The 8794-nt window shown below is 51.9% G+C and overlaps 6 protein-coding genes; 4 read left to right on the top strand and 2 right to left on the bottom strand.

Annotated features, from left to right (window-relative positions):
• The first annotated feature begins 200 nt into the window (after positions 1-200).
• Positions 201-1850, top strand: CHC_T00002075001 (hypothetical protein). The gene has a single exon (XM_005713041.1). It carries the CDS (start codon positions 201-203, stop codon positions 1848-1850), a length of 1650 nt encoding a protein of 549 aa, XP_005713098.1.
• Positions 1851-1921: 71 nt separating this feature from the next.
• Positions 1922-2665, bottom strand: CHC_T00002074001 (hypothetical protein). XM_005713040.1 is given in 2 exon segments: positions 1922-2020; positions 2021-2665. The coding sequence occupies 1 exon segment, from the start codon at positions 2663-2665 to the stop codon at positions 2021-2023; it is 645 nt and encodes a 214-aa protein (XP_005713097.1). The 3' UTR covers positions 1922-2020.
• Positions 2666-2923: 258 nt separating this feature from the next.
• CHC_T00002073001 (hypothetical protein) lies at positions 2924-4831 on the top strand. XM_005713039.1 is given in 4 exon segments: positions 2924-3010; positions 3099-4241; positions 4337-4450; positions 4451-4831. The coding sequence occupies 3 exon segments, from the start codon at positions 2924-2926 to the stop codon at positions 4448-4450; spliced, it is 1344 nt and encodes a 447-aa protein (XP_005713096.1). The 3' UTR covers positions 4451-4831.
• Positions 4832-4833: 2 nt separating this feature from the next.
• CHC_T00002072001 (hypothetical protein) lies at positions 4834-6528 on the top strand. XM_005713038.1 is given in 2 exon segments: positions 4834-6105; positions 6106-6528. The coding sequence occupies 1 exon segment, from the start codon at positions 4834-4836 to the stop codon at positions 6103-6105; it is 1272 nt and encodes a 423-aa protein (XP_005713095.1). The 3' UTR covers positions 6106-6528.
• A 1383-nt stretch (positions 6529-7911) lies between these two features.
• On the bottom strand, positions 7912-8235 carry CHC_T00002071001 (hypothetical protein). The gene has a single exon (XM_005713037.1). The coding sequence runs from the start codon at positions 8233-8235 to the stop codon at positions 7912-7914; it is 324 nt and encodes a 107-aa protein (XP_005713094.1).
• A 63-nt stretch (positions 8236-8298) lies between these two features.
• CHC_T00002070001 (hypothetical protein) overlaps positions 8299-8794 on the top strand; it is a 1742-nt gene continuing 1246 nt past the window's right edge. The window contains 2 exon segments of the mRNA XM_005713036.1: positions 8299-8371; positions 8372-8794. The exon segment at positions 8372-8794 is cut by the window's right edge and continues 36 nt beyond it. Coding sequence (XP_005713093.1) covers positions 8372-8794 — 423 coding nt within the window. The 5' untranslated portion in view covers positions 8299-8371.

Raw genomic sequence — 8794 nt, 5'->3', positions numbered from 1 at the left:
GTCGCCAGTCACTCGCGCCTCCTCTTCTCATTTCTAGTCGCTCTCTTGTACTCACCCTCCAGCCACGCTAGAGAGCACCGCGCCGGCCCTCCATCCTCGCATATGGCATTACCATAATCCACCATCAGTCCCATTACTAACTCCTCACCAGCAACTCACTCCCCGTCCCCTAACTTGCCGTAAACTCACAACTCCCCAGGATGCCTACCACACTTCTTTTCTTCACTCTCGTTTTCTTCGCCGCTCGTCTCCAACCCACTCACGCCACTCATCCGCAACTCATTCAACTCCCTCCACCCACTAACCACCACCCAGAGAACAACTCTGACTCTTCAGACACCACCCGCTTGAACCATAACTCCTCCACTTCCAACCCCACCCTCAACAACCCTCGCATCCAAAACCCCCACCCCGACCCAACAAACCTCACCACCGCCTCCCACCTACAAATGCACACACACCCGGTCTCCGACCCATCCGCCACAGACCTCTCGCCTCGCATTGCCACCATCACCGCTCTGCTCAACGAAAAGACCGCCCTGCTGAACGCCCTCTCCATCCACTCCGCGCGCCGCCAGCACGCCATCGACTCTCTGCACGACTCCATGCACCGCAAAAACACCATCCTGCTGGAGACACGCACCGCCGACGACCTGAAAGACGACCTCCACCTCCACATCGCCCAGCTCACCAACCGCCTGGCGCGCTACGAGCGGACCCTCACCATCCTCACCGACCAAGAGTACGACGCGAAGAGGGCCGTCGACAGGCTCCGCGGCCACGTCTTTTCGCTCATGCGCCACAACGCACGTCTGGCAGACGCCCTGCGAGAGCGCGGCCTGGAGCACTGGGTCGAGAACTCCGTCAAGGACACCGTCGGACCCTTCGTGTCTGACGCCCTCGTCCAAGGCACGGCCTCGGTCGTCGAGCCGGTGCTTGATGGAATTGAGACACTCGCACTCGTCAATGGCCACCTGTCGGACACCATGAAGCAGACGTTGCGCCATCGCGTGCCCATTGTCGAGAAGCCATTTTACGCCGGCTTTGTCACTTACGTCGTCCTGCTCGCCCCTACTGTCCTGGTTGCTAGCCTTGTGATGAAAGTGAAGAGGGGCATCTCAAGACTTTCGCTGCGTCATGTCGTCATTCTTGGAAACCTTTACTTTCTTCTGCTCAGTGCCGGTTGCTTCGTCGCCACTCTGCTCGGCGCCGTCGATGTCTTGTTTACGTTTCGCCACTACAATCTCAGATTCTTTGACTTTGCCATGGTCATACACGGCCTTTTGTATGTCTCGCACGTCTTCGGCCAAGTCCGGCTCTTGTGGCTAACCAGAGAGAGGGGCGGTATCATTCACGTTTTGCTTCTATGCATCGTCGGTTTGCACTTTTTCGTACATTCATACAGACATGCCATGCATCACGAAGACCCTCACGTAGACAAAAGGGCCTATCTTTTCTACACTGGAATTTTTCTTTTCGTTCTCTACGAATCCACATCGAAGCTACTGCGACAGCAACGCGACAGCACGGACATGAAACTCAACAACACCTCGATATCTACAGCTACTGCCAGGCTGGAGAGAGAGGCTGCGGCGCGTGCCGCCACAGTGCTCCCCATGATGGAATCTTCCCCAACGGAATCTTCCACGAGAATATCATTTTTAAACCAGCCAGTGAACCAAAGTCCCGCAGCGGCTCCAAACGTTCAGAGTCTTCAAGCGCAGACCGGCAGCGCATCGTCAAGGCATGTCGTGTCAGGCTTTCCGCGCGATGTGGGATCATCTTCTTCTATTTTGGGGAATGGCCACGGGCTTCTCTCTTCGGATTCGAAGGCGGCCCGTGACTTGTAGCTGTATTTGAGTGATTTAAATCGCTTTCCCTTCATCTTGGTAAACGTGTCTTTTTCGAATGCAAGGGGAGATTGTGGGAGGGGGTCTCATCGCCTTATCAAGTCATGCCCTAACCCTTGCTACCCGACAGAAAAACCATAATGGTCTCTAGTATGTTAAACAAGTCCTGCCTACGGTGTCTCGGCCGTTATGTAATGTACTGTGGTATTCACCCCAGTTGCATTCCGTAAATCATCACTGAGTTCCGTCGCAAAAACCTCGGCGTGCTCCTTCCTGTCCTCCCAAATGTGAAGTTCAGATATGGACGCGTTTGACAGAGGTTCCTGGGTCAACAGCGTGTGAAAGAGGGCCTTTTTGTACTCCAGCGTTGTCATCCGACCGCCGGGATGAGTAAAAACCGCGTCATGTTTCAAAAACGAGACTCCTTCCGCGACAGTGTCGTTCTTCGCTGCCACACAAATTTCATCCAATATTCGCAGCACTGACCTCCTCAAAGGCTTTATTCTTCCAGTCACAACCACACCAACTGCAGTCTCCGATTTAGTCATCACCTCCTCAAGCTCGTTGAACACCGTGCGAATAACGTAGCCTGGGGGACAAGGAGACGGTAAGACCGGAGGGCAAAGAGACTCTGGCCGTCCCCACCAACCGCCCTTCCACTGCTGACCAGTCTCCGCATGGTATCGAGGCCTTCCTTCGGCAGGTCCTGGCGTTCTCACGAGCGTCCCGTCAAAATCGAAAACGTGTAGAGATGATATCGGCCCAGCTTTTCGGTCGAGGCCCAGAGCAGCAGAAAACGCTTGCGGCAACTCCATGCTGCTAGAGCGGTTTCCAAAACTGCGCCAAGGCGTCCTAAGACTATGAATAGCGAACAGAGGTATCGGGATTGTGGCTAGTCGTGGGATCATTCATAGGGGTGCGAAAGAGGGGGGGGGCATCAGAGACCCCTCCAATCGATACAAATATAAAAACCAACATCAATGCAATTCTCATGCCCAAATTTGGCTCGGAAAACGCACGCGCTTACTGCCCGGCTCGCACAGTCCTAGCCTAGGATCTCAGCTCTTGGGGCTATGAAGACCAGTCCGTTTTATGCCGCACCTTCCCAGCATCTCTTGCGGTGTCCTTTCACTGCCTGCTCATTTCTTTCTCCCTTTACAGTTCTCACCGAAAGCATTCGAAGTGGCAGACCAGCTAGGCCTTTCAGTTGCCACCATCTAGGCGTCTTACGTCGGCATACATGCGTAGGGCTTCGAGAAGATGGCTAACCTGTGTACAGTCTTCATTGTGTCCCCACTCTCATCATTCGCAAGCTTCAGTCCGCGTTACAACCAGGCTTCCGCCTTTCGAGGGCCGCAGAATCAAGCTGTCTCCAAGCGACCACGGAGGCCCGTAAAAGCTGCATTCACAAGATGTTCGCATGCCTCGGCAATTCCTCCAGCACCCTCCAAAAGAAATGCTCCGACCGGGTCGCCGCTGCACTCGCTAGAGACTGGCACATGGTTTAAGCTAATATGCGGCGCAAGCTCGCACGATGCCCCGTCAATTCGAAACCTCTGTGCTGTCTACACGGCAGTGGGCGTAGACTGTATTGACGTTGCCTGCGACCTTGCAATAGTTCGAGCTGCGCGCAAAGGTATTGCAGAAGGTATTATGCGCCGTCAGTCGTCACATTCCCCTTTCCTGATGGTGTCTGTCAATGCCGGTACAGACCCACATTTCCGCAAGGCGAGTTTCGCGCCATCCGCATGTCCACCAGAGTGTCGGAGACCCTGTGAGAAAGTTTGCCCAGCCGATGCGATAGATCTGTCGGGGGTTATAATTGATCTATGCTACGGCTGTGGGCGCTGCGTTCCTGTTTGCCCCCCGGACATTATTCGCACGCTAGAGTATCAACATGATCCACGCTTCGTCTCTGCTGTGCTGGAGGACGTGGATGCAGTTGAGATTCATGTTGGACGTGGCCAAGAGGCGGAATTCCGTGAGTTGTGGATGCAAATTGGAGATGTGGCATCTAGACTCAAGGTCGTAGCAGTATCATTGCCAGACCTCGGGGGTGATGCAGCTTTGGCAGCTGGGTTGCAATCGATGTGGGACGTGATGAAGACACACGTGTCCGACACAGGAAATGGACCACGTTTAATTTGGCAAGCCGATGGGAGACCAATGAGTGGGGATATAGGGCGGGGAACTGCCAAGGCAGCTGTCTTCTTGGGAAAGAGAGTTCGTGAAGCTTTGAACGTTGCTAGAATCCCAGGAGAAGTGCAGCTCGCGGGCGGTACGAACGACGCAACCGTTCCTCTAATGCAAGCAAATGGACTGAGACGGGTTGGTCATGCTACGACTAGTGAAAGCTTTGGTGGAATTGCTGTGGGTGGGTATGCTCGAAAGGTAAGCTGTTCAGCGCCATGAAACGAAGTTTTGCGTTTCTGAAGAGTTCGACTATACGCGTTGCTAACGCGTTTATACTTGTATTGAGAATATAGATTCAGCAAGAAGCTTTGAAAGATGTCTGTGGGTCTGACGGAAACTTGAGCTCGCAGGATTTTGAAAAAGCATACCAAGCTGCAAAGACGCTTGTTGATGGAATTAAAGCGTAGCAAGCGCAAGCTCTAATAAGATGAAGCTCCTCCCCGCACTATGTTGCGGCACTCGGGAAGTGTGAGGAAAAGCTTCGCTGCCGCTCTTGGGAGAATTTTATTGAGCTGGTTGCATTGAATATAAGTCATCTGTCTGAAGTGAAAGAGGTGTCGCGCAGATTGCCCCCGAGCCAAATTTATTTCCCCTTTTTTAAAGGTGTTGATCCTCTAATTAGCTTTTCAATCGTTTGGCTGGAAACAAAAAGTTCGGCATGCACTCGTACTTATGCCGCACCCGACACAGTTGTCGCGGGTTGCCTGATGTTTACCTTGTTCTCCCTACCGCCGTCGCGCGCTTGTGACTGAATGGTGGCCGCATTCTCTGGAATATCCTGAATGCGGCTATGGCTCCACGCTCGAGAACGCGACAGCGACGAACAAAACAAGAGCGCTTTCTGCTCGACCACTTACCAAAGGAAGTGCGCGAGAACATTGCCAGAATCGTCACCAAAGGCGGGCAATGCAACGCTGATGGCTACAATCTCTCCCAGGCAAGCAAACACCAGCGTCATGCAGTGCTTTCAGCAATGCCGCGGCACATGAACTTCGCTCTTGGAGCTATCAACATGACAGATGATTGGGCAAAGCTTCTCTCCAAACACGTCTATAGCATGCATGTTGAAGCCATGGATGCCAATGTTGATGATGATGAAATCAACAGAAAAGCGCCAATCGTGCAACTACTCACTGCGCCGCAATTGCAAAAGGTTCATATCCCGGCCATTTCAACTTTTTTGTTCGCAATCAGAAGCTGCACATCTTTGCGTGTGCTCAGCATTGATCTGCGTGTTTGCGATCCTAACTCACTCATATGTAGCTTGCGACACTTCGGCCCATCGCTCGGATTTCTAGGGCTTACATGCGGAAATACCGGAAAGACGAAGGGCGCAGCTTCGGCATCTAACTGCCCCATGCTTCTATGCAACAAAAGCTTTCCGGGAACTTTGGATACCCTTTGTCCCAATTTAAAGCATCTCCGGCTGAGATGTCCACATATAGAACCGTCGACAGCGTCCACTATACTTGCAAAGCTTCCGGGGCTGAGAGGCATGGATGTCATGGGTTCTGGTGGAACACTTACCATTTCCAGTGACGATATTTCAGCTTTACGGAGGCTTCAAAACGTTTGTGTGGAAAACGTCTCGAACTGTGTAGATGTCGCAAGTCGCATCGGCAACGCAGTGACGAGTTGCTTTATGGAAGATGACCTGCTGGATAACATAAAAGAGCTAATCAAGTGCCCTCGCTTGCAATCTGCTCGGTTTCGAATGCAGTTATCACAAGTGAAGCAATTTGTCGAGGTTGCCTCTAATTTACCGTTGCTTAAGTTCTTCTCGGTGCTTATCCAGGGGACTCATGATAAAAAGGTCACCTTTACGGAGGTCAAAGATGCAGCTCTTGAGACGAAGAACGTCTTGCGCAGCAGCCCCTCACCAACCAGCACTGCAATTTTAGAATGTGCTGTCTTTCCCAGTGATTGGATGCGACGTACTCCAGAGATGGCTAGGATAGTGGCCATTCTCACTGATGAAAGAACAAGAGTTACTTACTCGGAGGTCTCAGTTCATCTCATGCCACATATGAGAGTCTTTCTCTACAAGACAGCTCCGAAATAAGCTCGAGGTTTTCTCCAGGCAGAGTGGGCATGGGTGCTCCGGAGCAACCAGCTACATCTGCGCTGAATCATAGAAGAAACCAGCTCGCAAAAGCAACGAGACACGTGTGGCATGTTCTCCAGCACACTGAATCAGGCATCGAACAAGAGTTTCTCATCCCCCCTTAGCACATTCGAAGCTGTGTTTTGACTTTTTCCCGCTAGTATAACTGTCAATTTTGCTATCGGTGCTAACTGAGGAATTTTTCCTTTATGTGCATTGGTAGGATGTTAGTGATGAATTCCAGTGGGAGGTCATTTCTCGCCAACTAGCAGCCAATAGGTTTGGTTTTGGTCCCATTGTGTGGCAAAGGCAGTGTGATTCTCTTCTTGTGTTCGTCGTGAATCATCAACATCCATTACAGAGAGTAGTATTCTTTTCCAATCTCATCTTCTACAATCGAAGGTGCAGGGCAGAGTGGTGCGAGCTTGCTGCGCGCGCCATGTGCAAGTTCTCTGCACCTTTTGCCCTTGTAGATGTCACAGTTTGTGCAAGCTGGGAAGCCGTATTTTATAAGAGTTAGTATGAATCGTTCAGTGTTAGCAGAGGACGAACAGTACTAACTTTGCGTTTTGGCGTATCTAATTGCAAACATAGAGTTCTCCAGGAGCGCTCTACTTACAGCACAAAAGGAGTGCTACTCCTCACAGACGTAAAACTAAACAGCAGGACAAGTTCATATCCCTAATGCCAGATTTTTTGATCACTACAGTGATCATAGACTTCGACAGCACAGTAGTTTGGCGCATGAAGTGCTCGTTTCCAATAAAGTACGCAGAGCCATTCGTGACGTTTCCTCTGACCTGCCTGCCAAGTTTGAGGTTCACGCATAAAAATTGACTGAAGGGCAGGTCCGCGAAGTTGGGTGATCAGACCCACCTCGAAGGGGGTCCAAATGGTCTATAGATCACTACCGTGATCAATAGGCGGACCTTCAAGGAAGCCATTTCTCTTGAATAGGGCTGCAAATACGGCGGAGCGTTCATGTTCTACGCTGCCTTCGCGCAGCTGGCTCAATACTTTTATCTCCTTCGCCAGACCTACACCTTGCAAGCCCTGCAAAGGCCCCCTGAGATGCTCTGCGCGGTCTCTCACTGCGCCCCTGACCATTCCCTTCCGCCCTCTCGATGTCATCACCCCCAGGAGTGTCTGAATCTCGGGATATGCATGTACCATGTAGAACAGTACTTTGCACAAAAATGTTCCAATTGGCTGTTTTTAAGGCCTGGAACGAATACTGTACATAAAAGATAAAAACTTCTAGGCCATGGCCGGAAGTGTTTTTCGGATCAGCCTTGTTGTGGACAAGAAACCACGTGATACTTGTCTCAGCTGACTACTGCAGTTCGTACGGCACGAGCAGTGGAGCGTAGTGTTGCCTCGTCTCGCTCAAACCACCCGTATGTTTCTTCCGAAAGTGCTGCGCCGCGTAGAAGTGTTTCTGGAGCAAGCGGATGAGGTCGTAGCACAGGCGTCGCGCCGTATAGCTGTCGAGGGTGCTACCTCTACTGTCGACTCTGCTGATGAGCTGTCTTCCTCCGACGACGATGTCAGCACTCGGCGCCGCGCATCAAAAATTCCGCGAGCTGAAGAGCGTGCCGCCTCTCAGCCTAGCCAGTCGCCTTTTTCCGAGGAGTTGGATAATCACCAACAGTCAGAGTCCGGCGCGGACCCGTTTCCGGAGCTTGACGCTGAAGACGCTTGGGGCGCAGAAATATCGATAGATGAAAGCAAATTCACTGAGCCGAGAGAAGAGGGCACGCATGCTTATTTTCCGACTGGAGGAAGCGAAAAGGGAGATGCCACTGACTCAGTGGATTCCAATGTAGCTTTACAAGGCTTGCCAGAACATGCAGTCGACTCGACAAGAGCCGAGTCGGAAGCGAACTTGGCTGCTGAAGTTTCAGCAGGACTGGAAGCTGAGACAGCGGATGACACATCTCCTTCCGAGTCAGACCAAATCCCCATGATGCTTGAGCCCATGGATGCCATGTTTGCTGCTCCAGCCCCACGACCATCTGCCCCACCCGTTGCGAAACGGCGCTTTGCTCCGTCGTCAGCGAAGAAGCCACCAACCGGGGCAGCGTCCATGACTGCAGCGGAAGGCGAATACGTCCGAGCTCTAAAAGCTGAAAACGCGGACTTGCGCAAAGAGCTGGAACTAGTCGAGGGCGATTTTGAGAAGAGTCGCCGCGAGCGGAGCAAGCTCGTCAAAAATCTAAAACGAATGAAAGAGATAGTTCATGAGATGGACGAGTCACTACGCGAGAAATCGTCGGAAGCGCGTTCCCGCGAAGCAGAACTGGTGGCCGCGAAGGACGAAATTTCTTCCTTGCGAACTAAGACAAGGGAGAGCGACGCACGAGGAAAGGATGGAATGGATCTTTTACGAAAGGAACTAACTGCAGAAATAGAAGCACTTGAACATGACCTGGATGCCGTAAGCAAGGATGCAGAGTCTCTGCAAGAGGAAAATGAACGTCTAAAAGAAGCTCTATTGCATGGTAATGAAGTTGATATGGCGACAGCAGACGGGGCACGACAAGAGGCATCCCAAGCTCACCGCGCTTACGAAGCTGAATCGCAAGCGCACCGTGAAACAAGAAAGCAGGCCAAAGAGCGTGAGGAAGCGTTGGAGTCGGAAGCGGTT

The sequence above is a fragment of the Chondrus crispus genome, genomic scaffold (genome assembly GCF_000350225.1).
Source record: "Chondrus crispus Stackhouse genomic scaffold, scaffold_123, whole genome shotgun sequence".
NCBI lineage: Eukaryota > Rhodophyta > Florideophyceae > Gigartinales > Gigartinaceae > Chondrus > Chondrus crispus.
Note: the sequence above shows the minus strand (reverse complement) of the source record. Positions and strands in the feature narration are given on the sequence as shown.

Coding starts and splice junctions, on each gene's coding strand:
- CHC_T00002075001 (XM_005713041.1), top strand. CDS start 201: ATGCCTACCACACTTCTTTTCTTCACTCTCGTTTTCTTCGCCGCTCGT.
- CHC_T00002074001 (XM_005713040.1), bottom strand. CDS start 2,665: ATGGAGTTGCCGCAAGCGTTTTCTGCTGCTCTGGGCCTCGACCGAAAA.
- CHC_T00002073001 (XM_005713039.1), top strand. CDS start 2,924: ATGAAGACCAGTCCGTTTTATGCCGCACCTTCCCAGCATCTCTTGCGG. Junction 3,011..3,098: donor CATTTCTTTCTCCCTTTACA/GTTCTCACCGAA, acceptor ATACATGCGTAG/GGCTTCGAGAAGATGGCTAA. Junction 4,242..4,336: donor TGGGTGGGTATGCTCGAAAG/GTAAGCTGTTCA, acceptor TTGAGAATATAG/ATTCAGCAAGAAGCTTTGAA.
- CHC_T00002072001 (XM_005713038.1), top strand. CDS start 4,834: ATGGCTCCACGCTCGAGAACGCGACAGCGACGAACAAAACAAGAGCGC.
- CHC_T00002071001 (XM_005713037.1), bottom strand. CDS start 8,235: ATGGACGCTGCCCCGGTTGGTGGCTTCTTCGCTGACGACGGAGCAAAG.